This window comes from Lepisma saccharinum, chromosome 8 (assembly GCF_977018435.1).
Source record: "Lepisma saccharinum chromosome 8, izLepSacc3.1, whole genome shotgun sequence".
In the NCBI taxonomy this organism is placed as follows: domain Eukaryota; kingdom Metazoa; phylum Arthropoda; class Insecta; order Zygentoma; family Lepismatidae; genus Lepisma; species Lepisma saccharinum.
In genome coordinates this window covers 75,929,722-75,950,587 of record NC_139236.1, presented here as the reverse complement: position 1 = coordinate 75,950,587, position 20,866 = coordinate 75,929,722, and the positions used below count along the sequence as shown (strand labels likewise).

The window sequence follows — 20,866 nt, the reverse complement described above, 5'->3', positions numbered from 1 at the left end:
TTTTGCATTGTTATATGGAAGATGGCAATGTGTTATTGGTACATGTTACTATGCATGAATCTCAGCCCAGGTTGCAATATTGTTTGTGAAGTTTTGGCCGTTTGAGTGTCGTCCAATAATTCCTATGGAAATTGATAGACTGTGGAAGTTCATGCAGTTATGTTATACATTATATTAGTACACCTCATATTTTCCTATTTAACAAGAAGTTCATTGTTTGATTAAGATGATCCAGCATGTTGTCTCTGTTAAATGTAAGCATATATTCAGTTCATTTCAGTTTGAAATATCTCTCTGTGGTTCCTGGATTAGAATCGTGTGTTAGTTTCTTTATTCAATATGCTGGTAAAGTCATTTGCTAGTCCCGCTCATGGGTGCGGCCGTATTGTCTGTATAAAACCGGTTGCTGTGGTGGTTGCTAAGGTGCCAACACAGCGAAATGCTATTCCGCCTTGGTACAGCTTGGAAAGATGAGCCGAAAACAATGAAGAAGGGAGAGTTAGCACATAAGAAAAACCACTTGCAGGGTTTTAGATATGTAAGAAGGTGTCGTAGAAGGAAGGGTGCAAAGAAGCATGAAGGAAAAAGAATATGATATTTAGGAAAGTGCTACTCAGATGATGTTGCACTTGTTGTCACTAGCACTTTTTTTGAAATGTCTGCAGCAGTTTTCTTAATAATAAGTTTGTGTGTGAGCGAAGAGATGTTTACGGGAACCAGATTAAAAATAATGTGGCTTGTATTTCTTTGTTACGAGGTTATCACAAGGACAAAAAGATTGAACACAATATCTGCAGTTTCCTCTATTCATAATAATTTTGTGGTTCTTATTCCAATTTATCACACTCTTTTATGCAAAAAATAAAAAATAAAAAAAATGAATGAGTTGCAATTAATAATGATCTGCCAAGCTGAAAACATCTTCAGGTCGATCCGAATTGACTAACAAGTGGGCAAGTTTATGTAACTATTAATTTATTTTTTATGAGAAGGGAGAGAAAATATTGAAATCCTCTAAACACAAATATCAACAGTACTGATAACTTTCATTTAGTGTCCTTTTCTTCACTTTTCTTCCAACAACATGTAATTCACTTTATCTTATATATATATATATATATATATATATATATATATATATATATATATATATATATATATATATATATAGTGAGAGAGGAAACACTCACCGGACACAGAAAAAATTCAAATTTTCGTGATGGTATGTCACATCTTCAGGAGTAGAGAGACGTTGTAGAACTTGGTGACAAGAAGGAAGAGTAAGCATGACCCGCAGTGTTGCCAGGTCCCGAAAAAAAAGTGTTTACAGTGCCACAAAAAAATATATAGATGGTTCTTTCGCCAGGCTTGTCGAAAACTGTGAGTGGTGGGAGGTGGGGTTGGTTGGGGAAAGGTGGTGCTGAGGGTGAGGATAGGGGATGAGGGGCGTTACTGTGTGGCCTTGTTCAGGCCTGGGGATGTGGTTGCATTCATGTGGATATGTAGGCCCTCTCCCATCTGCTACGTATTGAGGTGTTGGTGGATTGGGGCAAGGAGTGGACGATCGCTACCTGGAAGCAGTCATTAAAAGGAATTTTGTGGTGATTGGTGTGAATGGCAACAGCAAAGTCCAGGTTTAGGGTGGAGGAGCGGTGGTTGTTGATGCGGAGGTTCAAGGCTGTGGATGTTTCCCCCAGGTGGAAGCTTCCACAGATGTTGCACGTGAGGATATACATTAGGTTAGGTGGGAGCTTCTACCTGGGGGACACATCCAAATGAGACTTATGCTTGTCACCCCCATCTTTACTTCTAATTGACTTTGTGGATATTTATTTAATTAACATGAAATTGTGTTTGTTGGTAAGATTTTTACTCCACATGAATACAATATAATGTGAACATACAATGATAATGGTAAAGTTACCCATACTCACTGCTCTGTTCCATTTAGAGACATGAAGGTAGGACCCCACAGATACACGATCTGTCATTTTTTGGAGGTGATGTGATCAGTAGCACACTCTGGTCACCTTTACCCCCCCCCCCCCCTACCTCTTGGTACCAATTTATTAGAGCCTTGGTGAACCCCATAGCTGCTATATGCAAGAAGAAGGTTGACAAAATTATGACCTTAGATCATTCACTCTGCAAATTGAATCAGTCCCCCATGTGGCAGTCACATGGGACACATTGGCACATACCAACTGGACTTTTAAGGCTCCATACAATGATAACTGAACTTCTATTAATTTTAATACAGTATGTAATTGCATGAACTTCTGGTCTAGTAACAAGCATGTTTTTTGTTTTATTTTGTGTAAACCTAATCATTGTGATGCAATGGCATTAAAGAAACAATCCTTTTTATTTTTTTTTTGTCTTGAAAACCCTTCATTCTCAGTTATACATAATCAATTTATTTCTTAGTTTGTAAAACTTTATGAAAGTAAATGTCATTTAGTGGTTTAATGAGATTATGGCTATATTAATGATATCATCTTGTTATGAAAATATATATTGTAACTAATATATTTTGTAAATTTTACAGCACGAGCTAAAAGCAGAACAACATCCCTCTACTCGATAGAATACAGCCCACATCAGGATCGTAGTTCTACTCCTGATGTCCTGGAAGATGAAGGTACCACCGTGGGTGCAGTCACGTCCCCCTTCTCACGACCCATGACTCCACGGCGAGTCAAACGAAGAAGCATATCTCGAGGTTCCACTCGGAACTCGTCTCGCTTCCGCAGCTCAAACCGTAGTGTGCGTTCTAATCACGTCAATCCAGTCGCAAGACTTATCGACGGGCTGGATTCGTCGACATCTAACGATTCAGGGAGGTTCCGTGCCAAACCTCAAATAATGAACAACCTGAGCACTGCCAACCTTTTGCCTACGTCTCCTCTCGCGAACGCAGGAGGGCACTTGAAAGGACACTCAAACCCACTTTACCAAAGTTCTCGCCCCAACTCTACCCATTCGTTGGACCTAGAAAACAGACCATCGTCGGCCAGGTCGAGTTACTCAAACTATCATGGGCAGAGACCGACTAGTATTCATGCGGACAATTTGAATTCAGGTCATATTTCGGGATATTCAGGACAAGCTACGGGCCAAGTTCCTGTTGGCGGACTGCATCGCAATAGTCACCGTCGCAGTTCAGGCCATCATACCTCTCACTCGAACTCCGTTGGTAGTTACGGATTCTCAGGACCAGTCCACTCTGTGTATTTGCAAGGTCTCGACTCTGAAACCGTGATTTAAAAGCTTCATCAACGAGTCATTTGGTTCAAGTTCTGGTACATGAAAAGTTACCTTAAGTTAGGTAAATGTCTGCAAGATTCACGCTATGCAATATTTGTACTTTACCATGTTTATTATTCTTAAGTGTACTTCAATTTTGTAACTTTTGTACATGCAAAAGGGGGCATTTTTGTAGTACTATTTTTGGCTAGTTTTACATGATGACATCAAGTGTATTTTAAGTTACTTGTGATGACATGGAAGTTTTTATAACAAGGAATAATCAAAGTTCTCCTGATAACTGGTCATATGAAAAGATTGTTTATAAGTGTGGCATAATTAATGTTTGAAATTAGTTGGTCAGAAGAACATTCTGAGGTATGTAAAAGTGCATCTTACTTTGTACTTGGTTATACGAAGTAAAGACAGGATTTTTATTATGTTTTTAGAAACTAGGTGCCTTCACATGATGGAAGAACTTTTCTTATTGAAAGCTGCTATTTGAATGGAAGTAATTAAATACGAGGTTTATTTTTTGATTAGGGGCCGTTTTGAAATAAAATGAAAACATGCAAAGGAAGAAATTTAATTACCTCTGTGGCTGTTCATATGTACATTCAGCTACTTCTCAACGTAGTTCCCATAGTTGTTGAGACACTTGTCGTAGCGGTAGATGAGCTTTTGTAGACCCTCATCAAAGAAATCTGCCGCCAGATCAGACAGCCTATCCGTCACGGTCTTTTTGGCTTCATCGGCGCTGTTGAATCGCTTCCCAGCGAGGAAAGTGTTTAAGTGGAGGAATAGGTGATAATCGCAAGTTTCTTGAGAGAGTTGCAATACACGGCTGCATGCCTATTCGGCATAAACACTGTCAAACGGCGGTTGGCTCGTATCGCATTCTCAACATCATGCACCAATGAGTCCATTATGATTGAGGGACGTCCTGATAGAGGTTCGTCATGAACATTCGTGTGACTGGCCTTAAACAGACGTACCCATTTACTTACCTTGCATTCAATAATAACATTCTCACCATACACCTCGCGTAACTGGCGATAAATTTCTGCCGCTTTCACATTTTTCGCAGTCAAAAACCTGATCACTGATCGTATCTCACACTCGGCGGGATTTTCACCTCCATTGTCCACCACAACCACAGCAAGCATTTCACAAGGTGCAAATGGCATCTGTTTACGTGCAAGGTATGTCTGTAACTAACGCACATGCGCAAGATGCCAAGCACGCAGTGTTGCCAACGTGAGTACAAAACTGCCCCTAATTAAAAAATAAACCTAGTTATTTATAAAAAGTGCATAGCTAATACTCAGTGCAATCATACTTACTGTAATGAAACATATATACTTATTCATGATGGATGCGGTAAACACGGTTTAAAATTACTTACATGAAATTTTGAAATTTCATATTTCCGCATTGCACACCTTAATGGCGATTGCAATATCCTGGTTAAATTTGCTGTCACGGAAATTCACAAATTTCCCACGTTCTTCACAAAGTTGAGAAATTACGAGTCCCAGGGTAAGTAGAGAATTATTTATGGCACTGTTTTCCTTCAACCTCTCTCAAGTTGTGCCAGCTTTGCTTGTGCTCTCTGATCCGGCCAGGTGAATGAAGTTGAGATGGGACACTTGCACTGGTCCTTATACTGAAGATCGTGCGAGATTGTGAACTTCTCTCATTCGTGTGTGTCTCCCCATGCACCCCATTGTCCTCTCCAGTTCTGATGTGGTTCAATGCGTGAAATTTTGATATGAAGAGACGCCGTACCCTTAGTGAATGAAGGCAGAGGGTCTTCTAAATTAATAGAATTTAACCATTAAATTGTGCAACATGGAAATATGAAATTTGAAAATTTCACATAAGTAATATATACTTATGTATAGAGATATCACTTCTGATATCACTTATTGATATTTCTGTTACATATTGTCTTTTTTATACACCATTTCAATTTTATCAGTCATAACCCGTGGAAACAGTTATTTCAAAATTTGTGTTTGATATTGTTGAAATGTTATATAAAAAAGATATGTACCAGAAATATGTATAAAATAGTAATTAATAAAAGGCAGTAAATCATGAATTGGCAATGGAATGTTATTTGATAAATATATATTGAATACCTTTTCAAAAATCACCAATTGTAGCATAATTATTTAATTGAGTTTGTTATACATGAAATGTTAAGAAGCTTGAATTTAAATTTGGAAAATCGTATATCGATGCTCTCCTTTATTACGAAATTGCAAACATGTGTGCAGATGTTTTGATGATCAGTGGCCTCATTGTGTTACATTGCAACTGCCAACTTCTAAATGTTATTAATCAGTGGCAGCGATTAGGGGCTGCGAGGGGGCAGTTACCCCCCCTCCCCCCAACATTTTGCAAATTTTGCTCCCTCACTATGCTAAACCTTATCTGCCAAGAGAAAGACCCCTAGTTTTGTCACTTTGCCCCCTCAGTTTTGGAACCCAATTGCCGCCACTGTTATTAATTATTACTATTTTTGCTCAAGTAGGCAGAAATAGAGTTAAGTAAAACCAAAGAAAATTTCTGACATGTGATTTTGTATATTTGTGTACAGTGTACTGTAATTACCTTATTTTGTATTGATTTTTAACAACACTTAACTTTTGGAAGGGACTACATTGTTGATTTCTCGGCATGTTTTGTACTAATTGCATCAGATAATGGTGTGATGATCGAAACTGTACTGAACCTATGCAATGGCATTTTGCTTTTTGTGAAGTTATACCAGAACGTGACTATATTAGCAAGCACGTGGTAGGGATTGGTTCTGATAACCAAAGCATGTTGTAGAAAATGCAAATTGTGTTTACACGTATGTTCAGAGGCAACTTAATCTTGCAGCAAGGTTTTATCTTGGACTATGAGACTAGAGAGACTTAGATGTTGTACTAACTATGAACAATAACAAACATAATGCATACTGCACCCATTCATAAAATCTGAGGTATTAAACAAAACCTCTTCCATGTCCAGTAATATAAATTTAACATATGATATGTTCAAAAGTGATACCACTGCTTAACAAATGGCAGAAGTTCTCGTGTATAATCACCTTTTCACACAGTATATGTTAAAACAATCAATCTACCATTCCTCCATTCTGATATACAATTACAAACGCTAAGATGGATTTATCATGATGTATGAAAACTTGCATGAAAAATCAAAATAAGGTTAGCATTTTACTTGTGTTAGAAAAGATAATATGCACAATTTTAATTCATGGCATAAACATGGTTGAAATCTATTTTTATATAATTTGAAAACCAGAATATACATAAAAAGTAGCATTCAGTAAATATTTTTTCACAAGCTACAGACTATTACCCTCTTACTTTTTATGGTAGTGTACAAGTAACCCTTTAAATATTTTGAAGCGAAAATTTTTATCTTCATCTGCATGTTATTTTTCTTTAAACAGAATGATTAAAGCCAACCAGTATCATGTTTAAAACAATTTATTTTTGTTTTGCCTAATTTGATTATACGTAAGCTTTGTATGAATTTTAGTGCCTGTCTAGAGTGTGCGTGTGAGCAACATTCTTCATTTCCGGAATCAATATTTCAGCTTCAAAAATGCTATCCTGCATGAAGCTCTCATTTGCACTATTGTCAAGGTACACATACCACTCCAAGGATTTTGGCCTACCTCCTGTGTATGTGACCAGTATGCTTAATAATGATAGGACCAATCTTTTATAATCTGTTTTACTTTCCCGCATGGAAGTCTTTTGGGTGTAGGACCAACCACTGTAACTGATGGTGCCGTCCTGTGCGACTTGCTTGGAAAGGCTGGTTTCATTTCAGGATCTAAGTTCTATATTTCTGCACCCTGAACACCTCGGTGCAGGCAAGTAGTGGTAGCTACTTGTCTTTCTACCCCATTGCTTTTAATTTTTTGGTAGATTTTCACTTAAAGTATTTGTCTTTGGTAAATCCTGTTTTTACCACCATATGGAGATGGGATTTGATCAGATATAGCTCCATCTTCACGTAACATCAGTTAATAAGACATGCAGGAATTGAGTCTTGCTCTTTACAACAGAACTCTGTACTCTATATACAAACCTTGGTTTTATATTCATTACCAAGGGTCGTGTTGGAGAATTTCTGATGTATTTTGCCACCGAGCTTATGATATTGTCCAAATAAGGAAGTCTTGTTTGGGATATCTTGGCAATACATTCTTGATGTCCGTAAGCAGTGTGCATTATGTTTTTATGTTTGTTATTGTTCATAGTTAATACAGTGTTTGATGTATTAATCTGTGTCAGTCATGAATCAGAGAGCCATGCATGTCGTAAGAACTGTGAAAATTGACAACTATATTCAATTTCCCTGCTACTAGGGATGTGCCAAAGCCGATTACAGATGTATGAAAATCGGCCGAAATTGACACATCGGCAAAAATCCGATATTTAAACCAGTACAGATTATACTATAGTTTTTACCTTCTAATAAGTTTTATATTCTAGTTTTGTAAGATTTATTGAAAATTTGGTTATGATTAGTCATTATTGTAGAGATTTTGTAATAGAATTATTGCAAACTCATTCAGAGGATCAACCTAACTATAAATCTGAAATAAAACAGTACATTGCTGAACCAGGATCTGCTGTTGTATTGGAAATTCAAAAATGAATATTCAAACCTGAAGCAAGTGCTGAGAAAATACTTGGGCATACCTGCTGCATCAGTATTCAGTGATTGAGTGTTCAGTGTTGCTGAACAGATTTGAGATAAGAGAAGAAGTAGGTTACTTCACCAAGTGCTTCCAAATCTCGTGTTTCTGAATTTGAATCTGGCAGAACAGGAATTCATTTTGCATTTCAAAGAACTGCTTGTGTACTAATGTTTAATCTCTTGAGAATCCATGTTCTTCTTAAAGGTTCACATAACATTTTGTAGATGCAAATGTACATTCTCATCTCTTGAGAATATATATGTATATATCTAGTCTTACCATAAATACTGTCACAAAGTTTTAAGTAAATTGACACAAAATGCTGAGAGATATTTTAATATCCTAATAACATTACTGAAATGGATGCATGACAAATCAAAATCACAAATCAATATTCATAATGGCCGCCCTAGCACGCACACATTCCGTAAGTCTTTGTGGCCACGCATCAATTGAATTACGCAACACATCAACATTTGCTATGAGAGCACGCTCCATTTCTGTGAAAAAGGGGTCAAAACATCAGCCAAAGTGTACCAGCAGACAGTGCTTGTGAGACTAGTCAAGAATGTCAACAACACTCTCTTCCATGGTCAGAACTGGAGCTTCCAGCAGGATTCGGCCCCAACATATGGGGCCCGAACAACACAGCAGTGGCTGGAGGCAAATGTTCCAGACTTCATTTCCACTTCAGATTGGCCTTCTGCAAGTCCGGACCTATACCCTTTGGACTACAAATTGTGGTCCAAGCTTCAGCAGATGGCTTGCAAGAAGAGATATCCTATATTGAAAGTTTAAAGCGGTCTCTTCTGAAGGCAGTTGCTCATTTTCCAGTCGATGTGTTGCGTAATTCATTTGATGCGTGGCCACAAAGACTTACGGAATGTGTGCCTGCTAAGCGTGGCCATTTTGAATAATAATTTGTGATTTTGATTTGTCATGCATCCATTTCAGTAATGTTATTAGGATATTACAATATCTCTCAGCATTTTGTGTCAATTTACTTAAAACTTTGTGACAGTATTTATGGTAAGACTAGGTACATATGATATCCAATAGAAATGTACATAGCAAATTTATTTTTGTCATGCTGAAAATAACATCCCATTTCTGTTTAATAATCTTACCGGAATCAGTTAAATATTGGCATCGGTATCGGTTTCAAATATTATCGGTGAGTACATCAGCATCGGTAAATTTTCAACTTCGTCACATCCCTACCTGCTACGCATCTGCAAATCTATGGTTCCAAGTTCATCTGTAACTGATCATGTCCATACTTGTTGATACACATCCATTGTTATGTGTTGTTTGTTTCGACAGTCAAAATGAAAATAAATGTCTGAAGAAGGGAGTGTGTGTTCTCCTGAAACGTCACAACGAAAAACTGTTTTCTTATGCTTGTAATAACCGTAAACTATAGGAAAATAATAATTCTACAATGCAAGCAATGCGTACATACAAGAAAAACTATGAAAACACTTGTTTGAAAATTAATAATTATTTTGTTGCAGGTAGGCAGTTGTGTCCAAATAGAACCTGTTTAAGTAGAATTATGTTCTACATGAATATGCATGTCTTGACTTGTGAAATGTTGCTGCAAGGTTGACTTGTCTCTGAGCATACTATAAAATTATGTTATCTGATCACATGAAGTAAAGAAAATTTGGAATTCTAAAGCTAATCTGGCCTCTTCAATATTATCATATGTGTACTTTCATGACTAAAACATGATCATGGTAATATACTTTCAGTATAAATATGCAATGTGAAATCAAAAAATAAAAAATCACACCAAAAGAACAATATATATTACAGAACCGTAGTTGTACTATTGTGACTGTTATTTGTGTATGCATACATATACTTTTGTGGTTAATATCAGGTAGTTCAGGTGTATAAGTGTCTTCTCAAAGCTTGATATGTTGGAATAAGTCACAATATAAAGAATGTCATGTATGTTGCTTTCTCTACATGCAACAAATAGAGAGGAAACAGAAATTAAGCCAATTGTAAATAAGCTAAACCTTCATTATTAAATCTATGGAGTTAGTTATGTTTATACAAATATACTCACTGTGTTTGTTTCAAGGTAATATTCAAAAGTACAACATTAAAACTATGGATGTTGACACAACACCAAATCGTGTCTTCAAAATCAGAAAGAATATACAGTTTCGTAGGTGTATGAAAGTCTTGGAGATTTTTCAATCTTAAGTTTGAATCACTTTTTTTGTGAGTAAAATGCATATTTAATACCTGCAATAATGTATATGTTCAGTGGGCGATATTTATAATTATCAGAAAATTAAATGATGTGTTTGTTTACAAACAAAAAGCAATATACCTTCACTGGGAAGACCTAGGTATGTGCCAGGCCATAAACAGTTGAATCTTGAATTATGTCATTTTGTAACTTTTATGTAATTTTTCATGGGCAGTTTAATGTTTTTATATCAATCTGCAGCTAACATTTACACTTTGTTGCTAGTAAATATATTTTTGGTATAATGTTAGTGAAAAGTAAAGGAAAGCTTTATGCATTTTTTGGCACATGGCTCTCTGGCATGTATTACTTACTAAATGTGATATTTTTTACATTCAAAAAGCCTTAGTACTGTACAGTCTGATTCGGTATTTGGAGTTTAATCAACAAAGTAATCGCATGTTGTGAGAGTATACAAAGGTTCATTGTCTTGTTGTTCTGGGTTGTACTTTTCTGGAGCATAGACACCTTTTCAAATCTGAGCCAGTGATGTGCCCAGGATTTTCGAAAGGACAAGTTACATATATTTTTTTGTAGTAGTCAGCCCTCATTTTTTCATCTTTTCCTGCCTTTGATTCTCTCTTTTTTTTTATGAATACTGAGCCAAAGGAGGGGGGGTTATGGCCCCACGAACTCCTCCTTGGATATGCCACTGATCTGAACTGGTTATTGCTATCTTAACTGTGGGTAAGCTGGATTGTGATGCTTTCGAAACTACTACATTTAATAGCTGTACCATAACACATTTTACCTTTTGGATGTAATTTTCAAATACAGTCAACTCTCGATTCAACGACCTTTCACAGTTCCCGGGAAAAGGGTTGTTATTTCGAAGGGGTCGTTATTGGAATTTGCCCCAATTTTCTGCTTAAACGGAGCTCAAACGGACACAAAGATGCCTAGGAGATGGTAACACCATTTATCCTGGTAATTATACAACCTGTTATGCACAGGACGCGTGTTGTGAGAAGGAAAATAGAACATGAAAACGTTTTCACAAAAAATAATGTTACTTTCTTTCAATTGTGCACAGTCGTTGCTTTTCCAGGAAATTCTTACAATTCTAGTTCATGAGAAAGCCGTTTGCACCGAGACCTGTGGAAAGGAAAACAATCTCTCGCTTATTGCAAGCGAAACTCGAAGAATCTTGACACCAGTTACACTGGCGCCAGCAAAAGTCCGGAGATAATCGGGCAGAATGAATGTTGGATTTTATACGTGTCTAGTGGAGCATTGTCTGTTACAAGATTAACTAGTAAGATTAGATCTCTCGGGAGAAACAACACAACCTTTCTAGGTACCAGACAAAAAAAAAGGTGGGGCTGTGATTTTCGTTCTGGTTCTGCTGTGTAAAATACATCGCAAAAAAAATCCCTTTTTCTTTGCTTCAACCAACTTCATTCACCCTCCCCCCTTCCCCATTCAAGGGAGCAGTCCAAACTCCTTCCTTGACTTGAATTGTAATCCAGTGTGAAAAAGGAAACGCGCAACTTGCGATCTGTCCTCACCCAATGCGTATTCTAGGACACGTCATTAAACAGCGTTCCAGTCGAAAGTCATTTAGGTTTGGAATTGAATTTCACTTTAAACTGTATATTTAGTCCCGATTAGCGCATCAGCATAAAATGAACTGAAAACAAGCTTTATGAAACTGCGCACTTTTACATATCAAAATGGTAGATCATTATTTACTCTCACGTTAATCGATGATTTAATGTTGGATTTAGGAGTATTCCCGATGTCAAACACCCACTCCTCCAAAAGTTTTCCCCGTGAATAATGTCTTTTTAATCTCAGCGACCATTCCTACATTGAGCACTTTTTTTTTCTTCACATGAATGGTTCTGAAGAAAAACGGATGTGAATTAAATTTACAGTTTTGCTTATCAGAAGACGCAGAACATGAAGTTGTTTTAACTCTTTGTTTTCCTTTCTGGAGATCGAATTTCGTTATCGTCAAATGAAAACGGCTTTGAAAGATTCAAAACAATAACTTTTTCCTTCGCGCTGGATGAGTCATTGCTGTTATCCGCAAGCAAGAGCTTTGCACGCTAGACAAAACACTGGCGCCAGCTGCATCGTAAAAGCAAGGAGACCGGCTGGAAGTTCGAGCAACAGGTGGCAGAAGAGAAAAATCCCAGCATTTTAAAGATAACGCAACTGTCGAAGACGGAACTTTTAATAGTAGTGTAAAGAAGAAAGAAATGTCCCTTGCTTTACGTTTTACCATGCAACAGACAATAATACTGGTAATATTTCCTATGCAGACAACAGCATAAAAAAAGACCTGAATTCTGCAATTATCAACATTGCCGTGCACACCAGTGGCGGAGAATAAGCTTGGAAAAGGGAGGAGGGTTAATTTTTTTATTCTGTTTTTGTTCGTTTTCAAAAATATATTGAGAACTGGTTGCCCCATTTTAGACGTTAAAGAAAGAGGGGTGGGTCCACTTCCACCCTCACCTGTAATCAGCCCGTGTGCGCACATGAGCAAGAAAATCGCCCCTCCCCCCTTTGCTGACAGGAAAAAGGGGAGAAGTCAGTCAGCCAACGGAACACTTTTTTGGCAGATATTACGACACAATTAGGAAAACGTATGAAGTAGGAAACGGGAGTTATGATGCACGTAAGATCGAAGTAAACTTTTGTGGAAACCTGGATGACAACGCATTATGCGGGTTGACGATCTTTAGTTCGCCTATGTGGCTTTGATTATCTCTAACAGTTTCGCTTTTTTATGAAGTGTTGCAGGGAACAAAGAACACGTTTTGAATGAAAGCGGTTACTGGAATTTGTCGGCTACAAGGTCGAGAGTTGCTCACTCACGGGAACCTACTGAAATCTAGGTCAGAGCTGGACAGATGGGCCAGACTTCCAGGTGCCACGCATCTGTATTTTGGAACATTCCTGCGATCTTATCTCTCAAGATGGTGTATTTATCGATGAAAGAGCTTGACCTGCCATACACATTGGCAAAGACTGCAAGTACAGCAGTCATTTCGGGCTGCTCCCCCCCCTCCTCACCTGCGAGTTTTCAGCAGCTCTTAGGACAAGGAAACAAGTCAAGGTCGATTTAAAATAACATCCAAGCACATTCGATCTTCTCTTCTCGCGTATCCAAGAGAAAGCGTGGCAAAACAAGCCTGGCACGTTGGGTAGCGGCCGTCGGGTGCGGGGTAACTGGTGCGCTTGAGGGAGGGGGGGGGGGGCAGAGGTCAAGTGCTATTGGATATCACTCAAGCATGGTGTGGTGGTGTCTATTTTTAGTTCAGACCCAATTGTGAGCGGTAGAGCGCTCGTGAAGGGAATGATTGGGAAAAAGATATGCATTTTTTGGCCGATTTCCTTCAATTTTTCAACTTTTTTTCCAAATTTTTCACGGTTCTCGGGAAAAGGGTCGTTACTTCGAGGGGGTCGTTATACCCGGGGTCGTAGAATCGAGAGTTGACTGTACATTTTTCTATATCTCTATTCATGACAGATCTATTTATTTGTATTTGCGATTGGATTATTGTGTGTGTTTCTTTGGCCTGTTTGCATTATTCACTTTCATACAAGCACTTTCCTTCTTTTTTACTTCTCTTCAATAGTTTGCTTCTAAGGGTGTAATATGGATTACAGATCTGCATTGATATAGCCTCCTAACCAACTTGTCCCCCCATATTTGCAGTTTGACATAATTAAAAACAATCTACAAATTATGTGCCAATGTGGTCTATTTTGTGTTTTGATATTTTTAAGTCACCATTTTTTAAATAATTTCAAATGAAATTCATTAAGTATCTGCTAGTTGCCAATGGTTGGCAAAATTAGTGCAGTTTTTCAGTAGAATACACATGTGTAACATTTGGTAAGTCACGTGGTGTTATGCAGGTATATTCGCACCATGCATAATGTTGATATTTGAAAAAAATGTTTTTTTACTTAGTGATCTCATGTAGGTTTTTTAGAAATTTGTGATAATTGTACTTAAATGAAGCTACCTTTTTGTATGTTTACTGTGTTGTGAGAGAATGAACTGTGACAAGAAAGACATCATTTTGCATCTTTTGTTAAAATTAGATGCAACAGTCATGCTTAGGGAGTGGAAATTTTCTCATCAGCTTTTGGCTGTCATCATTGTATTAAAAAAATATGTAAAAAGTAACTGTATCCATGTACAGTGTATACCAGTAATGTATGTTTCACAAGGTATTTGTAAGGGCAGTATTTTGACAGAAGTTTTAACAATTTTTTCCTAGTTTTTAACATATGCAAAATGTGGTTTTGTTACATCCTTATATGTTAATGAGAATTATTAATTTCCCCTCACTGGATTTGTTTGGATACTTCTATGTACATGTGCTTGTACTGTACTAGTTTAATTATAAATGGGTGTCAATTTCTTGAAGAAAGAAAAAGAACAGAATAGAATTGTGTTTGAGGACTTGATTTTATTAGATTTCAGTTATTGACTGATACAGACTTATCTGTTTTGGCTTTGGTAATTTTACCACTCTTATAACAAAATAGTAACAGAATTCTGTCGTGTTGTTATTTTTTCTATGAATATGAAGATGTAATTCACATTCCTTGGTATTTTAAAAGAAGTGTGCAAATACAGTATTTTCTCTAAGGGAGAATTCACACCGAAGTGACATGTCGCTTGAGGATTTCACCAATCAAATGCATGCTTGTGTGGCCTGTTATGCCAGGTGATTCCTGGATTTTTCTTTGTGAATGTCTCTTCTTCAGTCTAATCCACTCATCATTCATCGCCATAATTGCTATTATCTAAAAGTGGCAAAAAAGTGACTGAGTGAAAATATAAAATACAAAAGTCTTGGTTCAAAGCATCCAGTATTTGTTTCCCAGTGGGACTACATTTCATTGGTTTCATTTCCTCACTGGTTTGTATCATTCTGTAAACTGTAGGTCCAGTCCCAATTAGCCTGTCTGGGTATAATAACATGAAACAAGCAAACTTTTGATAAAATTCTTGGACACGCCAACTGGCATAGAAAGTTACACAGTATACCAGTGGCTCCTGAAGGGTGCGCTGTTGCTCAATGGGGTTCTGTGGCTAGCTTACAGGGGCACCTCAAAATGTTCCAATATTTTCACTGAAATGATATGATTCTTCCACATAAAATGTTTCCAAATTTGAAATATGTGTTTACTATTTAACTTAAGGCAAGCAACATAACCACACTAACTGAGTGTTGTAACTGTTAGATAGTCCTACATTCTGAATTGGGCACCGTGGAAAAATGTTGAAACAATAAGGGTGCAGTGAAACGAAAAAGTTTGCGAACTTCTGCAGTATACAATTACTATATTGATTTGGGACAATCTTTCAAAGATTTCACACTGACATTACATGTGACACACGTCACTTGGTGACAAACTAATTAACATCAATGTCGTTTGTTGCTTTGATGTGAAAATCTCCCTTTACATGTTGGACACCCATTTGGAAATTTTGTGATATGAATCCAAGTTCTTTTTCTTTGAATTTTTTTGGTTGGAATGAAGAAATATGTAAATTTAAATAATAATTAACTTTTCATATGATGTCATTGAAATATCCTGTGTCATTGTATATGATGTAGCAATGTTGGTGTGTATAAGAGTATTTTCTGTTGTTTCTTAGAGTGGATCACCAATAACACTGGGGACACCTTTATATTAAGACTTAATGTGATAAGTTTTCAGTACATTTTTCTTGTCCTCGTAATAAACCTTGCCCTTTATTCAATAATTTTGATTCCAGTGTTGAAAAATATTATCATTCATGTTGGAGTATGTTAACTTTTGTGAAAAACTATAAATTTGTTATAATTGTATATTTGGGGATTTTGAATTAGGAAATTTAATATTTCTTATTTTCATTGAATATGTATGTATATATTGAATCTCGCCATGGCAATCATTGGATCTGAATCGTGACTCTGTTAAATTATTTTCTGTAGTGATGAGAAATTACCTTGGTCAGAAATGTTCATGACAGAGTGTTAATTTTGTTACATGTTTGTACTTTGCGATTGAGTTCTGAGAGTGGCCATTCTTAAATGCCCATTGTCTGCATACAGCCTTTTAGTGCGTTTTTTTTAACTAGATGTGTGGATGTGCTTAACTTGTTAGTTTTAGCAGGCTTCAGAAAGAAGTACCTGTATTAGTAACTAAAATTGAAACTTGTATTGCTAGTGACAGACCTCCCCAATGGTATAGTGATAAAATATAATAACAATCAGTGGTGCAGCAGCCCGCGAGGACAAGAGCCTACTTACCGATTGCGGCCTCACTCTCACGTGCTGAGGTGGGAGTTCATCCAAGGAGTTACGGGGTAATGTGTGATTAACAGTTGTTGTAGGTTTACGTGACCAGGTTATGCTACTCGTTCGTAGCTCCCCAATTTCCTCATGATGGTGGGCGGCCACCGGTCCCATACACAGGCTGAAATCTCGGGAGAAGAGTTCTTCCGCTTTTCCCGGGAGGCTCAAACCTGCGCATGTCCTGCAGCCGGAGTCCAAACCATGATGTCTTAGACTGCAATGGCCATGGTGCAGCACAATGGGATAGTGATGACATTGTTATTTTGTCATCAAGGTGCCTGGTGAAGGCACATTGCACAGTGGTTCGGATTTCTTTTTAAACTGAAGGTCCAGTCCCAATTAATCTGTTTGAGCAAACAAACCGACGGGCAACTGTACTGCTACTAGAGTGAATTTTATGACATTCCTGTAGGATCAAGTCTTAATGATCCAATGTAATGTTCATAATCCAACATTTCACAAGTATTTCCTTTTTGTTATGCTGGCGCAATGCAGCACATAGTTATTGATACTGAAATGTACTAAAAGTAATGTACATGGAAAGGTGAGCTTTGCCGTGAACCGAGACAAACTGAAACTCATCTACACTCTTAAAAAAAACTTGCACACGCCAAAGAGAATACAATGATTTAAAAAGTGTAATGCTTTTCTTTCTGCCAAATTCTAGTGATTACCCTGATCATTACTTCTAATGGTTATCGCAGGAAGCAGAATCAAAGGAAGCATGCAAGAAATGTGATTGTCATTTATACCACTTGATCAGATATTATATATATATAACTGTGGGAATTGTAGTGTATTTTTAAGGGAAAGAAGGCCTTTAGTTAATTTATCACATGCAAGTTGCTATTGGTTTTAAAAGTAGCCATGCATAACATGAAAATGCATGATGTTTCTGGGATGAATGGCCACTCTAGCTCATTAAAGCATATCATTCAATTGTAGTCTCATTATGAAATAAATAAAATACAGACCTTCAGAGAAAACCATCATGAATTAGTATTTTGAATATTCAGCACAATATTACAAGATATGCCAAATTAAAAACGGCTCATCGTTTGTAATTGTATTTATTAACCAGAGCCTCATTGGTCCAGTTGAAAAGGTCTCGGACTGCCTTGTGGAAAACTCAGGCTAGATTCCCTGGATGGGTAATCTAGGGTGCAAGTTTTTCAGCTAATTTCTGCATAAAGTGACTCTGGGGCTCACCTAGGTTCTTGTCAATGGGTACATGTATTGGTGAAGGAAGCTGGAGTGTGGTGTTAAACGCATCATCACATTCACTATGGCAGAGATTGAGAACATGTGGGCCTTACCGCCACACCCTCTGTGCCTCCATGGAGTATTGCATTACACATGGGATAGGTTTACCTTCATTATTATTATCGTCATTATTGTAAGTACTGCAGTTATACCTGCCCTCCTTAATTCAACCAAGTATATCATCCAATAATGATATATATCTAAATAATAATCAAGAGTTTCTGGTATTTCAGAAATTGCTCAAAATATATAAAGCGTGAGTACAAGTTCATGAAAGGCTAATTTCTCTAATTACATATGCAATATCAACATGTTTGAAGGAAAAGAAAATAGTCACAATTTTCTGTCAAAGCTAATACATTTCTAAATTTTAAATAGTTCAAAATTTTCTGAAGGTCTGTAGTTTTTATTTGTACTTGTTGAACCCATTAATATTGTGTAGTTTAATCACTAAGCAAGCAATATTTCAAGTTTTTAATTTCAAGTTATTAAAGCATACCTTTCCATCATCTGGAGTTTATTTTATGATTGACAGAAGCCCAAATTTGGTTCAGTAAGATGCAAATTTTTATTACTGATGAAATTTGTTTAAAATAAAAAGACATGAAAACTTCTTATATTTTAATGTAATAAAAAATTCTCCTGACATCTTAGTTCTTCAGAAATGTATTTTTTATTGTGCAGGGAAAGCTTTTGTAAATAATATTTGTATACATTGTAAAATTTACTATCATTTTTTTTTACTGCCATAGATGCAATAGCAACCATGCCATGCACTTGTGTTATAAACTAAAGTGCTGTGAATTCTTTTGTTGACATTGTATATATATGTGTTATTTAAAAAGTAAAATATATTTTTATTATATCTTTGAAGCTTATTTCTACACAGGTTAACTTCGTTTGCAACTAAATATATGGGACATCATATCTTTATACCAGTGGTTGGTTTTGTACCACAATTATTAACAAACCTTTGTTCTTTAACATTTCAGGAAGTATCTTAGATAAAGTGTTAATTTCTCAAGCGATAAGCTATAGAAAATAATCCAATGTATAAGAATCCTAAGAGAATACTATTAAGTAGAGTGCACCATGAAAGACGAAGACTTGGTGTGTTAAGAAATGCAGAAAAGTTTCTCTGAGTACGAATTGTGGATTGTGAAGGGATAGCACAACCAGTGCGATGTAAATAGTGCTGCAAGAGTACAAAGAACATTTTATTTGAATGGAGATCAAAGTTTTAGTGCAAGTACAAACATTTTTCTACCTTATTTTTATATTGTTCATCACAGTGGAACCTTACGTTTTTCAGGAATCAAGGTGAAAAAAAATAGTTTGGAAAAAATCTGAAACCCAGGAACGTAAAACTGGGGTTTCACTGTATTATTATTTTGTTTCATTTGTCTGGCAAATTAATGTAGATGTTCAGATTATTGAATTCTTATTAGATTGTTTACGTGCAAATTGAAGTATTCCTGTGAACAAAGTTAACAGAAGTTCTTTCTCCTAACGTTAACGAGGCATGCGGCTGCTACATGTTCTTTTGATGTTGCCAAATCTTGTAAGGACACCCATATTTAAAGGACAGTGGAGAATTCACTTTCGTTTGAAATGTTCAGAAGGCAGGATGTTGGGAAAAATAGGGCATGTACTTTTGGCAGCTTCTGATATCTTCCGGGAAAATCCTTTAGTTGTATCTGCTCCTTTAGTCAGCAGTTGACATGAACAGGGAATTTTGCAGTTAGTCTGGAATTTACATGCATCTTGGAGTCTGCAAGAGAAAAAGTTGCAAAATGAACAAGCAGTTCTCTTCCACTTCTAGATTTGGTTCTTGTGATTCCACTCCAAAAAAAAGATTCAGTTTAGAAACTTGTTTATTTTGTTCTTATGATTCTCAGTCTTGTGCAAAATTATGGTTCCTTTGAATTTCTGTAATAAATTTTCACTTCTATAATACTAGATATTAGTTCAACAATATGTTCATAATTATCGGAAAGGTTGGTGAAGATGAGGTTATCCTCTATTATTTTATGGATCTTAGTCTTGTTGGAATTTCCTATAGAATTTGTATATGCAACAAACAAAATTCCAAATGCTGTGTACTTATAAATGTAAGCAAAAAAGCAGCATTTTCTACATTATAAATCCACCAGAAAATGAAAAATTGCGTATGGTTTATGAACTTTTTCTGTTTTTACATTGTGGAGATCTGTTATGGTGAAATAATGTACCTCTGTTACCTTAGCGTGAAGGCTAGATGCACATGATTGTAGCACCCAATACATTTGATGCCGATAGTAAATTTTACCCTTAGAATTTTCATGTGTTCTTGTGTGTGTAGAATGAAATGTGCTAAAAAAAAAGTTGCGAAAGTGATTATTTATAATAATTTACAAATTATATATTTAATTGAAAAGCACAAGGTTCAAAAGGAAAAATCATGATGATAAACATGTCTGGAAAACCTGGAAAGTTAGGAAATTTCCTAATCAAAACTTCATAGCAACCCTGCATGTAGTTGTGTCGGTGATGCTGTGCCACCAAAGTGGCTGGAGTATGATCAGGAATGTAAAATATATTAATTTGAAAGAAAAGAAAAAAAAACACACACACACTGTTACTTTACATATTTATTTCTTGAGTTAATATTGTTTCTTTTTCACAGCCTGAACCAAATGTCTAAACCTCTGGAATAAAATGTGACTGCAATATACATATATTACAGTTACAGTACTGAATAATTCATATATTAATTACAGTACAATACTGATTATTTTTAATAGAAAATTCAATCATTCAGTTATGCTCTTGTAATAATTACATGATATATAAACATTCATACACACACACATGCATACACACGTACACTCACATATATAAGCTATATAATATATGAAGCAAAAAATGTCAATTACATACAAAATTTCACATAAATATGTATAGCAAATGGAAGACATAATTTATACAATACCTATTCAGTAACAACACTCATCTCATCATGTATTCTTATATGGAATATATGTACAAAACTTGTTACAAATT

At 36.3% G+C, this 20,866-nt stretch overlaps 1 protein-coding gene across 4 annotated transcripts in view; it reads left to right on the top strand.

The window, feature by feature from the left end:
* Positions 1–4,090, top strand: part of NKAIN (Sodium/potassium-transporting ATPase subunit beta-1-interacting protein) — a 53,199-nt gene extending 49,109 nt beyond the window's left edge. For 2 of the 4 annotated variants that reach the window (XM_083126968.1, XM_083126969.1), the window contains exon 6: positions 2,549–4,090. In XM_083126968.1, coding sequence (XP_082983094.1) covers positions 2,549–3,267 — 719 coding nt within the window. In that variant the 3' untranslated portion in view covers positions 3,268–4,090. The remainder of the gene's footprint in view (positions 1–2,548) is intronic. The other 2 variants (XM_083126970.1, XM_083126971.1) reach the window with 2 other exon arrangements.
* Positions 4,091–20,866: the final 16,776 nt, after the last annotated feature.